The sequence below is a fragment of the Phyllobates terribilis genome, unplaced genomic scaffold (genome assembly GCF_046119375.1).
Source record: "Phyllobates terribilis strain yellow unplaced genomic scaffold, ASM4611937v1 Scaffold_12__6_contigs__length_324123572, whole genome shotgun sequence".
In the NCBI taxonomy this organism is placed as follows: Eukaryota; Metazoa; Chordata; class Amphibia; order Anura; family Dendrobatidae; genus Phyllobates; species Phyllobates terribilis.
Window position 1 is genome coordinate 73,104,538 of NW_027362772.1, and position 24,533 is coordinate 73,129,070.

At 43.4% G+C, this 24,533-nt stretch overlaps 1 protein-coding gene across 2 annotated transcripts in view; it reads right to left on the minus strand.

Annotated features, from left to right (window-relative positions):
* Positions 1–22,926, minus strand: part of PRRG2 (proline rich and Gla domain 2) — a 41,646-nt gene extending 18,720 nt beyond the window's left edge. Inside the window, exons 1-2 of one of the 2 annotated variants that reach the window (XM_073655983.1) lie at positions 22,492–22,926; positions 7,644–7,755 (exon numbers count right to left, since the gene is read on the minus strand). In XM_073655983.1, coding sequence (XP_073512084.1) covers positions 7,644–7,746 — 103 coding nt within the window. In that variant the 5' untranslated portion in view covers positions 7,747–7,755; positions 22,492–22,926. Of the gene's footprint in view, positions 1–7,643; positions 7,756–17,433; positions 17,457–22,491 lie in introns of those variants that run through there. The other variant, XM_073655985.1, reaches the window with a different exon arrangement.
* Positions 22,927–24,533: the final 1,607 nt, after the last annotated feature.

A 24,533-nucleotide genomic window follows, 5' to 3' on the forward strand; every position in this document is an offset into this window, starting at 1 on the left:
ACCCCTATTAATCTTAAGCTTAATGTTTTATAAAAATTGGTGTTTTTGCAACAGCTATTTCAGTTTGATATATGCAATAACTGTTGGACACAGTAATGTTTCTGCCTTGAAATGAGGTTTATTGTACTAACAGAAAATGTGCAATCTGCATTCAAGCAAAATTTGACAGGTGCATAAGTATGGGCACCTCACCAGAAAAGTGACATTAATATTTAGTAGATCCTCCTTTTGCAAAAATAACAGCCTCTAGTCGCTTCCTGTAGCTTTTAATGATTTCCTGGATCCTGGATGAAGGTATTTTTGACCATTCCTCTTTACAAAACAATTCCAGTTCAGTTAAGTTTGATGGTCGCCGAGCATGGACAGCCCTCTTCAAATGATCCCACTGATGTTCAATGATATTTAGGTCTGGGGACTGGGATGGCCATTCCAGAACATTGTAATTGTTCCTCTGCATGAATGCCTGAGTAGATTTGGAGCGGTGTTTTGGATCATTGTCTTGCTGAAAGATCCATCCTCTGCGTAACTTCAACTTTATCACTGATTCTTGAACATTATTGTCAACAATCTGCTGATACTGAGTGGAATCCATGCGTCCCTCAACTTTAACAAGATTCCCGGTGCCGGCATTGGCCACACAGCCCCAAAGCATGAAGGAACCTCCAACAAATTTTACTGTGGGTAGCAAGTGTTTTTCTTGGAATGCTGTGTTTTTTTGCCGCCATGCATAACGCCTTTTTGTATGACCAAACAACTCAATCTTGGTTTCATCAGTCCACAGGACTTTCTTCCAAAAAGAAATTGGCTTCTCCAAATGTGCTTTTGCATACCTCAGCCGACTCTATTTGTGGCGTGCTTGCAGAAACGGCTTCTTTCGCATCACTCTCCCATACAGCTTCTCCTTGTGCAAAGTGCGTTGTATAGTTGACCGATGCACAGTGACACCATCTGCGGCAAGTTGATGCTGCAGCTCTCTGGAGGTGGTCTGAGGATTGTCCTTGACTGATCTCACCATTCTTCTTCTCTGCCTTTCTGATGTTTTTCTTGGCCTGCCACTTCTGGCCTTAACAAGAACTGTCCCTGTGTTCTTCCATTTCCTTACTATGTTCCTCACAGTGGAAACTGACAGGTTAAATCTCTGAGACAGCTTTTTGTATCCTTCCCCTGAACAACTATGTTGAATAATCTTTGTTTTCAGATCATTTGACAGTTGTTTTGAGGAGCCCATGATGCCACTCTTCAGAGGAGATTCAAACAGGAGAACAACTTGCAAGTGGCCACTTTAAGTAGCTTTTCTCGTGATTGCATACACCTGGCTATGAAGTTCAAAGCTCAATGAGGTTACAAAACCAAAAAAAGTGCTTTAGTAAGTCAGTAAAAAGTAGGTAGGAGTATTTAAAACAAGAAAATGATAAGGGTGCCCATACTTATGTACCTGTCAAATTTTGTTTGAATGCAGATTGCACATTTTCTGTTAGTACAATAAACCTCATTTCAAGGCAGAAACATTACTGTGTCCAACAGTTATTATATATATCAAACTGAAATAGCTGTTGCAAAAACACCAATATTTATAAAACATTAAGCTTAAGATTAATAGGGGTGCCCAAACTTTTTCATATAACTGTATGTTAAAAAGAAGGGGGCCCAATACTGACCCCTGTGGTACCCCACTGTTAACTGTGACCCAGTCTGAGTGTTTTCCATTAATAACCACCCTTTGTTTCCTATCACTGAGCCAATTCTTAACCCACACACATATATTTTCCCCTATCCCCATTGTTCTCATTTTATGTATCAACCTTTTGTGTGGAACCGTATCAAAAACTTTTGAAAAGTCCATATACACAACATCCACTGCATTTCCTTGGTCCAGTCCAGAACTTGCCTCCTCATAAAAACTGATCAGATTAGTTTGACAGGAACGGCCCCTCGTAAACCCATTGTAACATACCTGGCGGCGTCCTTGCATAGTGGTCCATTTCCCACTGTGCAGGAGCGCGCACTTGATCTCCTGTCCAGAATGTCTCTCTGGCTTCCCTCCATGCTGTCTGTTTGTGTCTGTCTCTGCTGCTTAAGGGCGGCGCCCGATCACTTCCTGCTTTTTGTACCTGCTGTGGGTCACACCCCTTGTGCGTCCTCAGCCTATTGCTGTCTGCACTTGGTATATAGCTCAGCAGCTCCCTTCTATCCCGGCCTGAGCATAGTGTTTCCTTCAGTGTGTGCTTGCACTCTGAAGGTGCCAGGTCCCGTCTCTTGTCTCCTGCTTTTTGTATCAGTTCCCGTGTCTGAACCGAGTCCCGTCTCTTGTCTCCTGCTTTTTGTATCTGTTCCCGTGTCTGAACTGAGTCCTGTATGTCTCCTGCTTTTGTATCAGTTCCCGTGTCTGAACTGAGTCCTTTCTGTGTTCTCTTGTCTGTCCTGTCTGAACACGCTCCTTGCCTGTTCGTTCCGCCTTCTAGTGGCCGATTTCCTAGACCCGCTCCTGTGTCTGGTCTGTCCTGTCTGAACACGCTCCTTGCCTGTTCGTTCCGCCTCTCTGGGGGCCGTATTCCCAGACCCGCTCCTGTATCCCTCTGCAGTGTCGGTCTCCTCCGTACACTCAGTTCCAGTCTGAACTCTCTCCTGTCCTTTACCTGTTTTGCCTCTATGTCCGTTCCCTTCCTTTTTCTGCAGAGTCTGAACTCGTACCTAACTCCTGCTTGTTGTCTCTGCAAGTACTGTGTGAGTATCTGGCTCTGTCTTTCCCTTCCTGTCTGTTCCGTGTGAACAGAGCCCTGTCCTCCCTGCTCAGCCTTGTCTGCACTCTAGCTGTGCTTGCCTGTAACCCTCTGCCTGTATTGTTCCTGAGTCCCGGTGTGTACTGGGTCCTATCCCGCCTGTGTTCCTACCTGCTAGTGCCTCCCAGTCTGCACTCTAGCTGTGCTTGCCTTTACCCCCCTGCCTGCATACCAGTCGTGCCTGCCTATACCCACCAGTCTGTGTGCCAGCCTACCAGCCTGTTCCTGTATTCCCCTGTGTGGGTCAACAGCCGTGTCCGGGGTCTGTCCTGGAGTAGCACCTGGTCCCTCTGCTCGGTTCCTCCTTGGTGCACTGGCGTCGTATGCCGTCGTGCGACCCTGGTCGGATCGGGTGAATACTTAGTCACGCCCCTCCAGGCATTCACTCTCCGGCACGGTCCAGTGGAATCACTACAATCACACGCACACGCCGCTTAGCCCGGGCGTGTGCATAACAGCATGCTCAGGCCATGGTTCCCGTTGAGCCCCACGGCCTTCGCTCTTTGAGAAGTTTTTCCAGCGAATACATGCATTAAAATAAAATAAATAAAATTTTTTTTCCCCCCTTTAGCTGAGTTCCAGGCGAGTTACGCACCCGTCCAGATGGATCTATCAGCCCTCGTTCCTGCGGATCCGCCACGTTACTATGGGGATCCAAGACAGTGTCGTGCATTTGTGGAGCAATGCATGCTACACTTTAAGGCCTACCCTCTCTATTTTCCTTCCGATTGGGCTAAAGTGGCCTTTATGATTGACTACCTAGCGGGTGATGCCTTGAAATGGGTCACCCCCCTATGGGAAGCATGGGATCCTGTCATCCTTGACCTGCAGGCCTTCCTGGTGGCCTTTCGTATGGTCTTCGAGGACCCTAACTCTGAAGCCCCTGCTGAAGCTTCACTTCCCAATATCCCGGAGCAGCCCCGACGGGTAATGTGTGTGGGTAGCGCAATAGTCCTCCAGCCCAATGAGACTACTGCCCACCCAGAATCCTCACAGGGTGACTACGCTTTCCGGAATACTTCTCTCAACCTCAAGAGGCAGTCCAGACGTGCTAGACTTAGAGGCAAGCCGTCACGCCAGGGTCTGTCCTCCCTGAGACCTCCTGACCCCAACCTTGAAGTCCCTACTGAAGCTTCATCTCCCTGTATCCCGGAGAAACCCCAATGGGTAATGTGCGTGGGTAGTGCACCAGTTCTCCTGCCCGAAGAGACTTCTGCCCATCCAGACTCCACACAGGAGAACTTCCTGCACCCGGCATCAGATGCTTCTCTCTCTTTAACCGGTGTGCATGTCCAAGGATGCTCCAAAGCTGTGGTTACCTCTGAGTCTGTGCACCTCTACTACCTGGCGGAGGATCCCCTGTTGCCTCCTGAATCCTCCGGGATACCACTCGATGACAAATGGAGAGAGACTTCTCTACACCCGGTACTCAATACTTTGTCCGCTTCGTCCTGTGAGCCTGACAATGGGTACCCCAAAGTGCTAGTTACCTCCGAGTCTCTACACCCCTCCGACCAGGCGGAGGATCTCCAGTTGTCTCCTGAACCCTTCGGGGTGCTACCTGGTAGCGAAAGGACAGAGACTCTCCTATACTCTGTACCTGATACCTCGCTCGCTTCGTCCAGTGAGTCCAACCTAGTGTACTCCGAAGCAGAAGTTACTCCCGAGTCTCTACACCCCTCCGACCAGGCGGAGGACCTCCAGTTGTGTTCAGAACCCTTCGGGGTGCCACCTGGTGGTGAATGGACAGAGACTTTCCTATACTCGGTACCCGATACCTCGCCTGCTTCCTCCAGTGAGTCCAACCTAGTGTACTCCGAAGCAGAGGTTACTCCCGAGTCTCTACACCCCTCCGACCAGGCGGAGGACCTCCAGTTGTGTTCAGAACCCTTCGGGGTGCCACCTGGTGGTGAATGGACAGAGACTTTCCTATACTCGGTACCCGATACCTCGCCTGCTTCCTCCAGTGAGTCCGACCTAGTGTACTCTGAAGCAGTTGTTTTCTCTGAGCCTCTGCACTCTTCTGACCCGGCGGAGGACCTCCAGTTGTTTCCTGAATCCTCCGGGGTACCACCAGATAACAAAGAGACAGTGACTTTTCCTCATTATGTACCTGATAACCCGTCTATTTTTTCCTGTGAGCTTGACAAGATGTACCTCGAAGCAGAGATTACCCTCAAGTCTCTGTCCCCCTCCAACCCAGTGAACGACTGGTCCTCGAATTCCCTGCGGAAGATTCTGGCAGGCCTGAAGAAGAGGGGGCGTAAGGGGGGAGGTACTGTAACATACCTGTTGGCGTCCTTGCATAGTGGTCCATTTCCCACTGTGCAGGAGCGCGCACTTGATCTCCTGTCCAGAATGTCTCTCTGGCTTCCCTCCATGCTGTCTGTTTGTGTCTGTCTCTGCTGCTTAAGGGCGGCGCCCGATCACTTCCTGCTTTTTGTACCTGCTGTGGGTCACACCCCTTGTGCGTCCTCAGCCTATTGCTGTCTGACACTTGGTATATAGCTCAGCAGCTCCCTTCTATCCCGGCCTGAGCATAGTGTTTCCTTCAGTGTGTGCTTGCACTCTGAAGGTGCCAGGTCCCGTCTCTTGTCTCCTGCTTTTTGTATCAGTTCCCGTGTCTGAACCGAGTCCCGTCTCTTGTCTCCTGCTTTTTGTATCTGTTCCCGTGTCTGAACTGAGTCCTGTATGTCTCCTGCTTTTGTATCAGTTCCCGTGTCTGAACTGAGTACTTTCTGTGTTCTCTTGTCTGTCCTGTCTGAACACGCTCCTTGCCGGTTCGTTCCGCCTTCTAGTGGCCGATTTCCTAGACCCGCTCCTGTGTCTGGTCTGTCCTGTCTGAACACGCTCCTTGCCTGTTCGTTCCGCCTCTCTGGGGGCCGTATTCCCAGACCCGCTCCTGTATCCCTCTGCAGTGTCGGTCTCCTCCGTACACTCAGTTCCAGTCTGAACTCTCTCCTGTCCTTTACCTGTTTTGCCTCTATGTCCGTTCCCTTCCTTTTTCTGCAGAGTCTGAACTCGTACCTAACTCCTGCTTGTTGTCTCTGCAAGTACTGTGTGAGTATCTGGCTCTGTCTTTCCCTTCCTGTCTGTTCCGTGTGAACAGAGCCCTGTCCTCCCTGCTCAGCCTTGTCTGCACTCTAGCTGTGCTTGCCTGTAACCCTCTGCCTGTATTGTTCCTGAGTCCCGGTGTGTACTGGGTCCTATCCCGCCTGTGTTCCTACCTGCTAGTGCCTCCCAGTCTGCACTCTAGCTGTGCTTGCCTTTACCCCCCTGCCTGCATACCAGTCGTGCCTGCCTATACCCACCAGTCTGTGTGCCAGCCTACCAGCCTGTTCCTGTATTCCCCTGTGTGGGTCAACAGCCGTGTCCGGGGTCTGTCCTGGAGTAGCACCTGGTCCCTCTGCTCGGTTCCTCCTTGGTGCACTGGAGTCGTATGCCGTCGTGCGACCCTGGTCGGATCGGGTGAATACTTAGTCACGCCCCTCCAGGCATTCACTCTCCGGCACGGTCCAGTGGAATCACTACAATCACACGCACACGCCGCTTAGCCCGGGCGTGTGCATAACACCCATGTTGATATTTGGGGCGGTTTAGGTTCTAAAGAATGTCTCCAACACCCCCCCCCCCACTCCCGGGCTTGTTTTTTTTTTATGACCTATCCACAGGAAATGTGATAAATTTATATAATTAGGTAATTAGGGGGATTCTGGCCACAAGGTTCAACCACCGATCCCAAAAACATTTACTCCCATGGGTAGCTGTTCACTCGGACCCATATTAAAAAAATAAATAAATAAATAAATAAAAAAATTATTGAGTGGTGGTCGAGCATGCACAGTACTGCTCCATTCAAAAAGGGATCGGTGGGGATCACAGAGGTCAGACCATCTGCAATCATATTTATCAACATTACATCGGTCGGAATAGTTAATAAATGTATCTAGTGACACAATCATTAACCCTTCCCACTCCATGACATATATAAATATCAGTCATGAATGAGTGGGCGCAAAAGCTAAGCCCACCCCATACAGGGCAGGTACTAGCTTTATAATACAGCCAGCGCCTGCCTTTATCAGCAGCAACCTGACGACAGCATTTAAGTGGCGACATCCTGCTGGGTCCTCTATTCATGTGCCCATCACTGCCCTCTGCCACGTGATCGCACGGTGCAGAGGGTTGCCATTGCAGCCAGAAGCCTGCCTAAAGGCCCATAGCACACATATCTTGCTGCTTCTGTGAAGCCCTGTCACAGGCATGATTTTTACTATGTACAGCAATTAAAAAGGTATTGCAGCATATAAATAAATCAAATGATTGAAGTTTCCAGTCTCCCTAGGGAGATTCTAACAAAAAAAAATGTAAAAAAAAAATAGAAGAAAAATAAAATGCAAATCACCTAAAATAATGAAATAAAAAAAAAAAATTTAGAACTGCCGTTACTGCCATAAAAGCTACAGCTCGGCAAGCAAAAAAAAACAAGCCCTCACATGCCTTCATTGATGGAAGGATAAAAAAATTCTGCATCACAGAAAAATGGTGACAAAGCAATACGAGCTATAAGAGCTCTACTAGATTGACAAGTCTCTTGCTACACACATATAGGGAAAGAACTGTCAATCAAGGAGATATGGGTGGAGAGAACCAGAATGGATCCCCTAAGGTCTCCTCATTCCTGGCCCCTGCTTAAAGTATGGACTACAAAACCTTGATATTTGCAATGAGTGATCTCACGGTTAAGGCAGCATAATACACCTGACCGGTTCCCTTTAGTCTGCGGACCTCCGTCAGCGGAACTTAACCTAAAGAAAAAAGGTAATCCAAATGGGACAATGATACAATGTAGGAAATGCTCACCTGCACTGCCTGACTTCAGAGCAGACAGCATCGGGGATTCATCAGGATTCCCAGTGGTGACTACAAACGCCAGAAACAGCAGTAGGCAGCCTGCCCACCGCATGGTGCCCACCTGTCAGAGAGAACAGCAACAGTTTCAAAATAGGTCTTCACAATGAAGTAAAATTCATCATACGCATCTGATTTTTTTTTTTTCCTAACCATGCTGACTTTAAAAAAAGAAATACATACATTTAAAATGACTGATTGCTGACAGTGAATGGAAACTTTCTAAAACAACTAGCATATTTAATTAAAAAGAAGTAGTGCCAGATACAAAAGAGGTAGCCCATGGCACTCCTGAAGAGTCGGGCAAAAAGATTTGCAGGACTCTGGTCGGTAATCAGGACCTGGGAACCTCCGACGTCATGCGTCTACTAATCGGAGATGTAGCAGGGCTCTAGTCCAGGGGGCCACAATCTATGGACGTGACTACTAGACCAGGTTCTTGCAAATCTTTTCACTCCATTCTAAGGAAGCCAATTCCATAGGTGTAGAGAAACTACAGGAATACAGTCTTCAAAAGTGCAGCATACAAAAAAAAAATAAAAATTAGGATTGTGGTAGTGTCACGCTAAATAGTGGTAGTCATCACTCTACCTCACTGGACTGCCTGGCAAAGAAAAAAAATAGCAAAAAACCCAAGACGATGACCTTGAATAAAGCTCTGACCTCTAACTATATATATTAATTTTATATGTGTGTAGTTAAGATAAATTCTCTAGTGATTTTTAAGACTCCCATGACCTTCGATCAGTCAGAAGAAAGGCTCAAGAAAGAACAAAAGTAAACCAGATTCATAAAGCTCTGGAGCTAAGGACTGTTTCCTATGTAAAAAAAGATCAAGGTACTGTCTACATGTAACTGGCAGCCGGTCAGAAACACTCCTTTATATTATTTGCATTAGTCATGGAAGGGCTGTCCCTTTAACTCTTTGGCTACAAGTGGCATTTTTTTCTGCCCAAATAAGTGGTGTTCCATTTCACTTTACCTTTTTTCTACTTCGATCCCATTTTCAATGAATAAATAATATATATGTGTAGCTTTTTTCGAGGAGGCTTTTGAAGCGGAATCGCTCCCAAAAAAATTTGGTGTGAAGTTGTAAGTAGAAATTATTATTTTTGCAACAGTTCAATAGATAGCCAGCACTCACATCTTCTTAAAACAATTGCTTTATTGATCCAGTAGTATAAAAAGGCACAAAAAATGGTTTAACATAACAGCACAAAAATTAAAAAGGCAGAAAAGAATTATCCACTGCGCTCCCAGGCAACATGTTTCAGACCTACATGGACCTTTGTCAAGTCACTCTTGACAAAGGACGATGTAGGTCTGAAACATGTTGCCTGGGAGCGCAGTGGATAATTCTTTTCTGCCTTTTTAATTTTTGTGCTGTTATGTTACACCATTTTTTGTGCCTTTTTATACTACTGGATCAATAAAGCAATTGTTTTAAGGAGATGTGAGGGTTGGCTATCGTTTGGACTGCAACTATTACTGGAGTAGTTAGCTGTGCACCCGAACTGGTGAGCCAATTGTTCCCTTTTCACATTATTATTGCTATTATTTTTAGAGCACTGTTGATTCCCTGGTGCTGCACATCGGTTTACATACAAAACACATATATATAGATGACAATGAACAAACTAACAATAACAGACTGGTACAGAAGGGAGAGGTCCCTGCCTTAGCGGGCTTACAGTCTACAGGGTAATGGGGAAAGGAGACAGTAGGTTAGAGGGTTGTGGCAGCTCCGGTGGTGGTAAGGTGGCACTGGGGTCATTGCAGGTTGTGCGTTTTCTTGAAGAGATGGGTTTTCAGGTTCCGTCCGATAGTTCTGAAACTGGCGGATAATCGGATGTGTTGGGGTATGGTGTTCCAGAGGACGGGGGATAGTTAGAAGAAGTCTTGGATGCGATTGGGTGAGGAACGTTTGAGTGTGTAGAAGAAGGTCTTGGGAGGACCGGAGTAAGCGTGGGGAGATCAGTTCAGAGATATATGGAGTAGACATTATGGATGGCTTTGTAGGTCAATGTTAGTACTTTGAACTGGATTCGTTGGGGAACTGAAAGCCAACTGAAGGGATAAGAGGAGGAGTAGCGAGGAAAGAGGTGGATTAGTCAGGCAGCTACTGTGCAGGCTTGAACTGGCCCACAGGAGAACAGGGGAATCCTCCGGTGGGCCACCACCCTCTTATATGACCAGTACTTGGCACAATATACTTGATCCACTATGTAGAGACAAAGGCAGCATCTTATTAATGTAACAATCTACTCAGTTCATTGTTTTTATAAATTTGTGATGGAGGATAATGTCACATTTCCATGTATCTGAAAAGTGGGTTCCTGGAGTTGGTTACTGGTCAGTCCTTGACACCCTAGACCAACACTGACTGTATGTGACAATAATCTGCACGTATTTAATGGCATAGTCAGCAGTCAGGGAGAACGCAGTCAGGGAGAACGAGTTACCACCATACAATGTCAGAACAGTTCTTATCAGACAAGAAGCATGTTTGTGACAAAGTGAGGCATTGTCCAGTGCCGGCAGCGCAGCCCACACAGCTTATCTAGCCCAGCTTTCCCTGTACTATGGGGAGATGAATTTGAAGATGGGAGTGAGAATCTAGGAAGGTTTGTATGTTGCAGGCAAGTGATGTCAAAGTTTCCACCTTGTTCCTGCGTCCTTATGCGTGTGGCCAGATTATAGCTCGCAGTGGTATGGATCTATAATACTGTACCTATTGACTCTTATGGGACTATATGATCAGGAGGCAGCTGCATTTCTATGCTGTATCGTAGCGGCTGCATTACACTGCACTTCTAGAGTACAATGCATTAGAGCTTTATGTAGGAACCATATGACGGCACACAGCGTGCCTACAGTTCTGATAAACCCATGAGACTCTTGACTTCTGACACTCCACCTGCCTGCCAAGGCCTTATGTGGGGTTTCTGGTGCCTCTCACTCCGGACATCAGAGGCTCTGCACGGACAGGTGCCGGTCAGGACACATGCACAAGTCCTACTTCACTACATAGAACAGGTGCATGATAACTGGCATACACCATGATGGCAGGCACCTGTGGTGGCAACCTCATCCACACTTCTCATGGTCCGATGCAAAAGTGATAAGGCACCAGAGAACCACATTAATATAAAGGTCAGTGAATAAATTATTGGCGTGTACATTTATTATAAATATGCGGCACCCTGCTACCCACAGGTACTGCAGGGCCCAAAAGGGTGCATGGATGGACTTCTCCACAACAGGCCCTCACTACACACAGACACCTCCACCCTTCCACCTCATACCACCAGAGGGAGCCCTGTTAGGGATATATATACACTGGAGGGTGGAGTTAGGTAGGCAGAGTGTGCTGGCACTTGAGATCAGTGAAGAGGCAGCACCTGTTGAGCTGCTGTGCTGAGGGCAAGCCAAGGCCTAAAGCACGTGCTGAAGCCTGAGGGCCTAGAGCGTGGCCGGAGGCAAGGAGAGGAGAGAGGAGTTAAGGGGGCAGAGGAGCATCTTAAGCTTACCCCAGAACACAAGCCGGACACCGGGTCCGCGCCTACAGGATCCTCTACGCCCAGTAGGAATAACCGGTATACCAGGAGGATTCCAGACCCCTGGTCAACCTGAAGCTACAATCATCTACAGAACTAGGAACCACGAAGGCCCCAGCGTCCAGGGATAGTGGTAGCCAGAGAAAAGTTCTTATTACCAAGCAGACAGGTGAGAGAGTGAAATAGTACAGAAGCTAGGCCTACTTCCAGGCTGGCAAGGAGCTTCAGAGAGAGAGAGAGAGGAAGAAACGGATCAGGAGACCTACTACCCGCTCACTGGGGAGAGTCCATTAGTGCACCCTTCCTACTAAGTACCCTGGACCATACCTGCCGTTTACACCAGTAAAGATACTGAAGCGAATCCCCTGTGTGCGTGTCCGTCATTCCCCCTGACCCGACTGGGCCACCTCTCACCTGCATCCCTTCCATCAACCCTGCCCCGGGGGCCCGCTCCGCCTGTGGGGAGCAGAAACATCTCAGCTGCTATCCCATCACCCCCGGAGGTCTGCAGCAGCGCTGGTAATCATTACCAGGAACCACAGGTGGCGTCACGAGATAAAACAGTTAATCATCCCTTCAAGCAACAACCCCTTTTAAGAGTGACCCCAGGGTATGGGCTCGGGAGGCGACAGCAGTGACATCCCAAGAAGGTAAAGGCCCGGGTACCGAGTCCCCAATATACCCCTGGGTGAGTCAAATAGAAAACCAAATGACTACAACATCTTTAATAGGAGCAGTCACTTGTCATAAATGTTTGTTTTTTTTTGCCTGGAGTAAATGCTTCTGTTTTCCGGAATCCAGCATAGTTTTTCTTTTATTCCTGAGATACGACCCCCTCTTCTCTTTATGTAAACCTAGTCTGGTTGTCCAACAGGGCGTAGCCATCAGCTCTTCTCTGTGAGCATGAGGAACACGCCTAGTTGGCTAAAAATATTAGATTTACATACAGGAAAGGAAAGGAGAGGAAAAGGAACAAAAGAAAAAACAAAGAAGAGCAGCGGCATCTAAACCATGTAAAAAAATATATAAATATTGTGTGAATAAAATAAAATAATAATAATAATAATTATAAATATATTATATAGTAAGGCAGCTACCAGATATATAGTTGATGGGAGGTATGTGTCACAGAGGTGGTTGTCATCTGTGAAGCAATCCTGGACTGTTGTTCCAGTGCATCTAAGCACTAAGAGGATTGCTTGGTGCTCTGGGACAGCTTTTACTGGTAGTGGGAGAGATGGGCTGGTCTGGCTGCCCATATACCTCATCTCTGGGTGTGGTTAAGAGTTTAAAATGGAGTCCTTTGTTTGACACATGGTCTGTGTTTGGAGGGAGAAGGCCTCCTGTGTGTTGTAGTCTCCAGACTGAGCCAGTGTACTGGATGCTATCCAGCTTGTGTGCTCACCGGACTGGTTAACTAGAGACTTTGCATAAAGGACTGTTTACTTTGTTTTGCCTGCACTAAAGGCTGTTTTCCTTTTTACTTATGAACGGTTTATGAAGTAATAAACAGACATTGACACTTAAATGAAAATCGCTTCCTGTTTGCCTCCCAACGCACCCAAGTGAGTAGAAACCCTAAAATATATACACATATTTTTAGGCAACTGGGCGTGTTCCGCATGCTCAGAGAGAGGAGCTGGCAAGATAAATATATTTACACACACGGCTCTTGTTAAAGGGGGTTTTCCTGGATTTAGAAGAAAAATAGAAATTGCATTCAATTAAAAAATAATTACTTATCGTTGAATTTGCTGTTTCTGATAGTTCCCACTGGTCCATCATCATACATCATTCATGCAACTGCTGCAGCCAATCACTGTCCTCAAAAAGTGATGCTTGTCTGCACAGCATGCGGCGGCAAGTGATTGACTGCAGTGGTCACAATAATGATGTAAGCGACCTAGCTGCAATTACACATACACACAAAAATAAGAACCACGTCCGCTATTCTACCGATTAACCCATCAGAGAAGACAGCAGGAATTCAATGATACCAGTAATTAGTACACTTGGAATTTCTCTTACACGCAGTAATCCGCAGAACATATTACACAATATCATTAAATATGCAGAGCTTTCACTTAGCCACCATTACCATTGTATGCGCGCTTATATTAATGCCAATTTACATTTCTCTTGTCCCCTGAGGGAGATTTTGCTCCATTCATTAAGAAATGAATAGGATAAGGAGGGTGTGGTATCAGACCGTCCCTTTAACACGACATGCAAGTTTGGTGTCACAACGCTCACTCTCACTTCCACCTCAGCCCGCGCCTGTCAACCTCAGACAAACAGAAGCCATTATAATTATATTAATACTCCAGGTAAATCCTCAACCCGCTGTGCACTTTCTATCCCATCCAAAAGTCAAATGCCAGGACTGTATAGAAAGAAATTACTTTTCATTGCACCCAAATTAAATGAGGTCTTCACTTGCCGTTTGGGATATATATTTTTTTGAGGGGGCTCCACCCTGGGATCGTTTTATAATCTTGCAGCAGCTCCATGGGGAAAATGAAGAATTACATTGCACTCTTTTGCAAAAGATTCTTATTTTTACCCCCACTTGTTCGGTGGTATAATTTTTTTTTTCTTGAAATGATTTTTAGGTTCTACCTAAATACGTGACTATCAGCTTTAACAGGGGGGTTATCGTCTATTTTAACCTCACCAACTGCTGGGAGCGGTTCTGGACGAAGGGTCATTTGTAAGACAGAACTTTGGACATACTATAAAAATGTTATGGTTCGAACTTTTGTAGTTGTCATCATCAATTATCCAACCTTATCTAATTTATTGCAATAGACTTCCACCCGTTTTTCTTTTAATAAAATCCTTCAGTGTATATATTACACTTCTGTAAGTGTGGACATGTATTTAGTCATCACACCCTCTCCACCCAGTAGTTTGCACTAAAGATATTAACTGTGAAATCGCTTATCCGTCCCCAGATGTGAGGATTTCATTCAGCCGCATGCGTATGGACGCAACCAAAAGGGAATATGTCAGCTGGGCAAGTTTAAATAATAAAAAAAAAATTAAATTATAATACTTAGTTTAATTTTCCATGTCACGGTCTATATAAAAAAAAATAAAAAATTTGGAAGTCCTGCTCTGATGATAATCTTGCCTGTGATGATAATGAGACTGCTGAAAAAACGATCTCACTTTTCGTCAGTCTCATATTTTAATCACAGGCAAGATTATAATGTACGGGTAAACACCTCTATAAATATGATAGATAATACCTGATCCACCATTGTTAATAGGTATTAGTCAAGGTTCACCTTCTCCTCCCTGCACAGGTCACAGAGCATGCCCACAATACTCTCCTTTAGAAGTCAATGAACAAGTCCGGATTTTTTTTTCCCATTGTTCATGCTGCTGCTGTAAAGCATCTTTCTAAATGCTGTTAATACAAGATGGCTGACCCAATAATAATGTATGAAAAAAAAAAAAGATTATGACCATGACGATGAGAAAAAATATATATTCACACACAAATGCTTATGTATCACCGTCTGGTTTTTAATAATTATATGTGAGACACCCCCTTTAAGCTTCAAGATGTGATAAACTGATGACTCTGCACATAAAAATCCAAGTGTCAGTGAGTCCAGCTATAAAAAAAAAAAAAAAAAAAAAAAGTAAAATAAAAAACCCCAAATAATATAAAGCTCTATACCATAAGACTAAGTACGAGGATATTAAATTTCAGTCCAACCTACGTCTTCATCACCAGAAATTCAACACAACTACAGAGACGCTGAAAACACTTTCCTCACCTTGATAAAGTCACGGCTTGTTATACTGTTACTACTGAATAAAAAGGTGAAGGTCATACGGTGGTCACTAACAGTGTCAGACTGGAGAACACCAGAGGATTTGATTCTAAGGGCCCACCTTTCTCCCCCACTCAAGAGCCCCATAGCAGCTGCAAGGCTTTGCATTATGATCTCTCCTGAAGGAGAAGACAGGGCCCACCGGAGGATTTTCCAGTTCTCTGGTGGGCTTGTCCAACCCTGGTCACTTATGTCTAGTGGTCACCTATATCCCCAACGCTTGTGGCCATACACCTTTGGCCGAATTCCAAGTATGGACCATGATGTCCAGGCCAGCCGTAGGTCTCCTGACCCAAATTCAAAATCTTCCTATAGGCCTTAGACTGTTGGATCAGGAGACCTGTGGCCAGTCTGTGCATGGTGGTCCATACTGGGACCGTGAAACATGGATGTGTGAATCCGACCTGAGGCATGCTTACGGTGGAATAGGTGGAAATGGGGTGTGGTGTCCCTTCCCCTGGACTAGGCCACCCAGGAAGGAGTGATTAGAAGATCAGAGACAAGACTATTCCAGGGGATGGGACGCCCAGCTCAACTAGGATGGACAGCACATGGGTGGGAAATATGATCATGTTGATATAACCAAAGTGGCTCATGGCTACTTTGACAGCAGAACCCCTTCTTCACCTCGGTGATCCATATTTACCATAAATGTGCAAATGCCATCACCCCCACGACCCCATTAATTGATCTCTTCCTTTTACTACCCAGCACAGGAAACATGACAGTAACATCCCTAGCGTCTCCCACTGGATGGTGGAGAACCTACCCAAAATGCCACCAAAGTGTGTCCTTGTCAGTGTTATCTTTTGGGGAAAAATCCACCAAAAGCCAACCCAACCCGGGCTTGTGCATGGCACGTGGTCTGTCTTTTTGGTGGTTTTTTGCTCCCCCTTTAGGTGTCAAACTCTGCATCTTCAGGCCCTACATAGGATCAGTATTTTCCCTTCAGGCCACGGCCCCACTATCAGTATTTGGTCAGTATTCGATGAGTATTTTTTCTCAGGAGTGGAAGTCAAAACCAGGTGAGGAACAATCAGAGAAAAGGAGTAATGCAAACAAGTCATCAATTCTGCATTTATCACCCACTCCTGGTTTTGACTTCCACTCAGAAAAAATACTGACCGAATACTGATAGTGGGGCCGTGGCCTTAAGGGTATGTGAACACTGGATTTTTTTTTTTTTATTCATAAAGTCGTACAGCCAGAGGTTGACACTTTACAATTTTCAGCAGCGTCTATACTGGGAATCCAGAAGGAAGCCATAATTTGGGTCAAATAAAACCACGTCGTCAAGAACAGATCCTTTCTTTAGAACAAGTGACCTCGTGTTCCCAAATAACATGATGGTTGAGATAATTCTATAAGAACTTCTATCCTAGTCTTAGGCAAAAATAATATTTTTTTGATTTCCTTACTCAAGTCAACAAGTTTTTTGAACTTCTAAATGTACCCAATTTGACAGGAAAAATGTGAGCACATAACTTAGGAAATGATGAAATGTACCACATATGGTTTGTAGCCACAAGTAGTGCCCTGTGCAAACTGTCCCCAAGTTAGCCTCTGATGGAAAAGTCTAATTCTTTTGGTCAGATACCCAGCGCTCAGTCACCCAGCAAAACGGCAAAAAAAAAAAAAAAAGAAGAACAATGGAAGAGAAAGCAATAAGTATTTCAAGCGGTTTTTAGAGCAGATCCAAAATTTTTGCATCATTACACAATATCATTTTCAGCAAATTTTCAATATACTTTTCGGTGTCGATTTCTCTTTATTTTTAAGATCTCTGCTTGTCATCATAAAATAAGAATCTTTTTGTTTTACTTCCAGAGGATAAAAAATGTGTCCTGGCCATGTGATGAACTACAAAAGGTGTTTACAACCCTCTAGGGGTGAAAAATTCTTAACCACAAATTACCCAAAAGGGTAAATGAACCCGATTTAAGGGATGCAATAAAACATGACATTAAAATGTGGTCTATAATTAAAATTACTAAAGTGAACTTGTATTCTTCAATCATCTAACCGGATTCCTAGTATTAGACATTTTCTCCATTGAACTAGAAAACTTTAGAGTACTACTAGGTCTATGCTACTCTGTCTAAACCATGGCGGCAGTCCATTGGTCTATGTAGCATTAATCACACATTTATAATTTTCTCAAGCAAGTGTCACTAAAGAAAATAAAAGAATTACATATAGTCTCCCCAACAAGTTTCGCCCCAACAGGCTTCCTCAGGGGGCTAGGGCTATAAAGATATGAAATCCATGGTGCAAAGTAAATGGAAATTTAATAAGAATGGGAATAGAATGCGGAGTAAACAACGAAATCTGTCTGCTTACCTGTCAGACAATCTGGCTCATTATTACGACACCCTGATCAAGGAGCGGCCTGTTTTTATTTATCACCCTAGTTGTATGTAATGAAATGCGAAGTGACAAATCCTCGGTATTGAGTCAGGAGCTGACGATGCAATTTACCACGCATCCAGCTGCAAGAACCAGCGGCCAAATAAATAACTGATAACATGTTTCAAAAACATGGAAGCTTAGAGAAAGGGGAAGAAGAAGGACGCTGAAAAGAAATGGTTTTCTACATCAATCACGCCCTAGCTTCTGGGCACCGAGGATTAATTACCACTGTTTTTCCAGTATAGAAAGCATGGTAGTGAATACATCATGTCACACTGTGCCATCTTATGATAGACTTGTAAATTAAAAACATACTTGATGGCTCTCCCGAAACGTACAGGTAACTCCCAGAAAGAGAAGACACCTACTAGACTCCAAGAAGAGTTGGCAAGTCTTTCGGGCTCACACCGAACCCTCCAGAAACCTCTTTGAATAAAGAATGCTTTGCCCTGGCTCCCTAACACTCATCCAGGGGGGATAGAAAAGATGAGGAGGAGTCGTTAAAGAGGTGTGGACTGAGAAAGGGGTCCACTTTTGGGACACTTGGCCAGCAATGTTGACTTTAGGGCTTCATTCAAACTTCCTTTTATTGTTAAGTGAAAAATAAGACCATTTTTCACGACCGTGTTGGATCTAATTTTCATACATTTTTTAGTTAATGTGTCAGCTTGGATGCATCCAGTTTTTCTTCAAAGACCTATTGATTTTAATAGGTGATCAAAAAAGGACACATCCCTCAGTCCAAAAACCCATGGTCATGTGAACAACTATAGACTTTAATGGGTAAATTTTCTATCCGTGAAAAGCAGACTAAGGGCTCATTCAGATGTCCAATTTTTGTGTATGAGCGCTAATCATGATTTTCACAGATAGCACTAGCACCTGTGATAGTCTATGGAGCCATTCACAAGTCCGTGATTTTTCACAGAGACGTCTTTGATTTTGATCTGAGGGTTGGATCAAAATCAGCAATGCAAGTCAATGGGTCCGTGAAAAAAATATAAATTGGATAACATCAGAATGCAGTCTGATTTTTACGGACTGAATTTTTTTTTATTTCTCCACATACGAGAAAAATCAGACGACACTTATACCACACTTTTGATCAGAGTCTGATCACAATAATCGATGGAAAAAAATTGGACGTCTGAATGTCTGCAAGTGAGATCAAAAAATGACTCCAAATTAGGTGTGTGATCGTTAAGGGTCCGGCACACCACCGTTCTACTCATTGATTTGGAAGTGCTCATCTATCTCCAAGTGTCCTATATACAATGGGGTGGAGACAGGCTTGGACTAGCCAACAGGAGAATTCCCTGGTAGGCCCCCGTGAAGAAGTGTTAATGAGTAGTGCAGAAAAAAGTATCTGATCATTCATTAAGCAAGCTACCCAAATTAATATTACATAGAAGCAAAAATAAATGTTTACTAGGGTCGAGTTATTTTTGCATGTGGGCCCCAAGTATCAATGTTACTGGAGGGCCTTTGCCAATCCAGTCCGACACTGTGCGGCCACCACTCCATACTAACACCAAATATCAGGGGTTATAAACAAGTCCCAAAAGCTCTCCCAGTGATTAGTAAGTCATCATCTGTCCTGCGGGTAGGGGATAACTTGCCCAACTGGGGAAAACCCAACGAAGGACTTGTTTGGTTTGGAGAACCCTTGGTACAAGGTGACTACCTGATGGAGGTCATAGGGGATGTTTGGAGACAAAACCAATCAGCTGTGTGTGCTCAAAATCTAGCTCACTTCTTCGGGAAAAGCTAGCTGTAGATCTGAGATAGCTGTCTCAATCCTCCATAAATAAGGCTACTGGAATGAAGCATCAAATGGATAAAAATACAACCTGACTTTCTATTAACCTCTAACCAGGAGACATAGGTGGCAGAAGGTACCTCTAGGACCGTAAAATATGGACCAGTAGAGATTCTGTATGCCCCCACACAGGGTCAGTATAAGCGACTGTGCTATATATAAAAAAAAAAAAAAATTCACACCAGCGATGGAGAAGGTCACATGTGAACATATCCTCGTAAGAAGTGGTGGACAGTTGGGTTAAAAGGACTAAAGAAAAAGTGAAAGCACCTGGAGTCCCGCAACTTCCTACTTCTTTATGAGAAAAGCAAACAAGTCAACTAAAGTATTTATTAACCCAAAGCAAACTATCGTACAATGTGGTAAGCTGAGCTCTTCCTTGGAAATGACCCAAGTATAGTCCATAGATTGACCATCTGTACAGCGTCTCCAGGAAATTTTATAGGGATCCCAACTATTTAATTGTTTCGAGGTTGTAACTCAAAATAAATGGATTCCAAGACTATGGTTCTAGAAATGACTACCGGTTTCATAATTTCTGGAACTAAGTCGTCATACACACATGGCCATAGGATCTGTCCAGAACCTTTATCAGGCAAACCTAGCAGTCCGTAGGGTCTTATTGTAGCTCAGATTTCATTTAGAGATTTTATTCTCTGATGGATTCTGCACAAATCCGACATGACATACTGCATTTCACTGCTTTTCTTTCTAGGGCAGAATATCTCCGTTACATATCACCCAAAAGAGCGTGGTAAACCAGCCTACAGAGTCTACTACATCTCCGAATGCCGCCGTACAGCTATGCTATATGCACGAGGCCTAGGAACACGCTTGGACTGGCCCACAGGAGAACAGGAGAATCCTCCGGTGGGCCACCAGTACTTGGCACTATATACTTGAATCACTATGTACAGACAAATGCGGCATCTTATTCATCTAACAATCTACCCAGTTTATTGTTTTGTGATTGATGTCACATTTACATGTAGCTGAAAAGTGGGGTCCTGGAGTTGGTTACTGGTGGGCCCTTGGCACCCCAGTCAGACACTGCCTAGGAGGACACATTCTTACATAATATTTCCTCCCACACTTTTCCAGATTACTATCCCAAAAGCAAATTTTTGAATTAACAGACGAAGGACGAAAGCCATTGAGGGTTAACTCTGTTGCAGAGTTGGTGAATCCGCAGCAAAATTCCTATATTTTGCCACAGATTTTCCATCCTATATGGACCTGACCTGGAGTTGGCAATACACATGAAATAGCCGCCTGCTGAACGATCGCCATCTCTCCTAACTCCCCCATACAACTAAGTGATCGGCTCAGAAAGTAGTTTACATATTTTCAACAGGGAGAGAAGAAAAAGCTGCTGTCAGGTACCTCTGGTAGTGGCTCATCTCCTCTTAAGGATCTGGCGTTGAAATTCCTATAGTCACGTCCTTCTGTCCCCCGTCAATATCTTGGGTGACAGTACAGAGACCCCCATAAACATCAGATGGTTGATCAACCTTCATCTAATGTGTACGGTGGTGCGGTTCAGTTTGACACATTATGGAATCGGAATCAGCAATTCTTAAAAGAGTTGTCTCACTAAAGGGGCATTCCCATCTCCCAACATTTAGTTGGTTTAATAATAATAGAAAATAGTATAGTTCTTCTGATTAGCTATGTCACTTACCCTAGGAGCAAGGCATTGCAGTAGCTTAGGTATCCATGGTTACGACGACCACTAATAATTAACTGTCACTATACAAGTGGTCATAACAATGGATACCTAAGCTACTGCAATGCCCTGCACATAGGGTAAGTGACATAGCGACATAGCGAATCAGAAGAACTATACTACTTTTCGAATAGGAGGTATGTGCTAATATTATTATTACATCTACTACATATTGGGATAGGATCTTGGAGATGGGAATACCTCTTTAAGGCCAAATTCAGATGTCTTTGTATGGACTGGATATGGGTTTCCTGACTCGAATCTGACAGCCATGTGAGGCTGTAAGTTTCAACTCAGGAGACACACGGCCAGTCAGGACCATGATACACGAATGTCTGAATTCAGCCTTAGTCCCAGCAGCCGATCACGTAATACACAGACTGGTCTTATTCATGAGAACAATAAATACAGTGGCAGACATGAAGATAAAAAATAATTTAATGCCCCTCTATATGTCCTTATCTGGATAAAGAGACAACCCCTTCATTGGCTTCTTGGCTGTGCCCAGATAGGATCAAGTGGCTGCCTAGTGACAGGTGACACCGCTAGATCTGGGGAGATCCAGAGGAGTCACGTCCCTCTGGATTTCACAGGTCAAAATGGAAGCCAGTGTCCATGTGGTCATACTGATGGGGGGGCAGCAGAGGGGACATCGCCTACCTACACGTGGAGCTTCTTTAACACATATAATAATCAATTAGTACCTGCAGAACTATAAAATTTCAGCATGAAAATAGTTGAAAAAAATGCAACTTTGCCCAACTTTTTGACCTAAAACTCTTCAGTATATATAGAATTATTAGCAAAAGTGTAGGTAAAAAAATAAATATAAATTATAATAAGGTAATTAAATATAAAAAAAATCATATATATATATATATATATATATATATATATATATATATATATATATATATATATATATATATATATATATTACTTTACCTTCACTTATATTTTTTTTATTATTTATTTTTTTACCTACACCTGTGCTAATACTTATATATATTTGTATATGTGTGTATAAATAAAGAAATAATAAAAAAAATAAGTGAAGGTAAAGTAAATTTACACCTTTACTTTACCTTCACTTATTTTTTATTTCTTTATTTATACACACATATACAAGCCTTTATCTTTGCTAATAATTCTAATATTACAAAAAAACATACATGCAAGAAAAAAAAAAAAAAAAGAACAAAAAAAAAAAAACAGCAATTTTATGATCTGACATCAAACAGTCGTGCACTTATAAAATTCCTGGGATTAATATTGCAGGATTAAAGGTTCTAGAAGTAATCCTAATACACAGGGTGGGTAGATTGTAAAAAAAATAAATAATGTGTCACTTTCTGAGCCGCGTACATAACAATAATACAATGCACTTAACCATCTGGTCGACCGCAACATAGATATACTATTTATTTTTCTGTTTCGCACTTACCACTTGTAGATTTTGGCTGGAATTAAAAACAGCTGGTCAATAATTCCCAATTAATTAATTGAAAAAAAAAAAATAATAATAATTGCAGGTTTTCAAATAATAAAAAAAAAGAAGAGGAGTGGAAATCAATAAGCCATAACATGTCCAGTTTCGGGTCACTACAGCAGGTTATAGGGAAGCATGCACTTGATCTTCCAGCTGGAGAACATGTTGCAAGACAGTTTCACTTAGATTTAAAAGGAAGGAAATGTGAAGTGGATGTGCAGCAGTGCAGGCTCCAGCAGAAGCAGGGGGCTACTTTCCAGTGCTGAATCACAATGTTCCTCCTTTTCCTGTAAGCTCTCCCTCCCCCTGTCCTTTCCTGTGCCAGTACAGCCCCTACTAGTAATATGAGGTTTGGCTGTCAGCCTCAGGTATCTAGAGGAGGAGGAGGAGGAGGAGGAGCAGCAGCAGCAGCAGCAGCAGCAGCAGCAGCAGCAGCAGCAGGAGTGTAGTGCAGGTCACATGGACAGCTGAGTAACAGGTAGAACCCTGTACAAAGGGCTGGAGGCAGGTGTATTCGGGGAGCCTTGCATTCCTGCATGACTATCTCTATGGGAAGGTTGCAAAGCCAAATGCCTGATTTAATCAAAAGCAATCCAATGTAAGCTCCCTGCAAATTCGCTCTCTAAACCCTAATTTGATAGCAGTGGAGTGTGCACATGCAGATAAGACCTGATTATTTAGCATGCATACAATAGAAGCCTTTATTTAATTTTAGTTAACACAGATCTTGGGATTGTTCATTGTCTATTTTTGCCACACTTTAGTTCTTTTTGTTTTAGGTCAAAAAGGATAAATCTGTCTTCCGGCTCCACAAGAAATGTTTTGAAGGAGGTTTTGGAGAAGAGCCTTTTGGAAAATTTTCCTAAAAAAAAAAATACTTGGGAAAACTCTTCCTATTCATTTCTATGGGAAATCCATTTTGCATTTTCCTTTTCTCTCCTGAAGAGGAGGCCTGGTTGAAAATAAAAATTACACGTCATTTCTTTGAAGTGGATCCAGATGGAATCCGATCCAAACCTGTTAGTGTTGAATTAAGAAAGTGGGAAAAAAAATCCTTTCAGAAGACATAACTCTTTCAAAAAAAGGAGGGTAAAGAAAAAACTCCTCCATAAAAAGGAGGGTAAAGAAATAACTCCAAAAAAGGAGCATAAAGGAAAAACTTCTCCAAAAAAGGAGAACAAAGAAAAAACTTATAAAAAGGAGGGTAAAGAAATAACTCCTCCAAAAAAAGGAGGGTAAAGAAATAACTCCTCCATAAAAAGGAGGGTAAAGAAATAACTCCAAAAAAAGGAGCATAAAGGAAAAACTCCTCCAAAAAAAGGAGAATAAAGAAAAAACTCAAAAAAAGGAGGGTAAAGAAAAAACTCCTCCAAAAAAAGGAGGGTAAAGGCAAAAACTGCAAAAAAGGAGTGTAAGGTTATGTGCGCACGATCAGGAATTGCTTGTAGAAAGTTCTGCAAGGTTCTGCACCTCTTGGCATCAAAAACGCTGCAGAAATTCTGCACTTTTTTTGTGTTTTTTTTTGCATGTACATGTGTTTTTTGCCATGTGTTTTTCCCAATGCATTGTATAGGAAAAACGCAGGTAAATCCACACAAAGAATGGACATGCTGATTCTTTTTCCGCACATGAAATCCTATCAGGAAAATTCCTGATCATTTGCACAGATCTTCCAAAATCCCATAGAAAATGCTGGGAAAAGGTTTGCAATGCGTTTTTGGGGCCAAAACACACCGTGTGCACATACCCTAAAGGAAAAACACCTCCAAAAATAGGAGTGCAAAGAAAAAGCTCCAAAAAAAAAAGGAGTGTAAAGAAAAAAACTGCAAAAAAAAAGGAGTGTAAAGAAAAAAACTGCAAAAAAAAGGAGTGTAAAGAAAAACTCCAAAAATAGAAGTGTAAGGGAAAAACTCATCCAAAAAAAGAGAATTTGCTTTTGAAAAACTCATAGTTTTTGAACATCACCTAAATATATCCTCAAGGTTCTTATATTATAT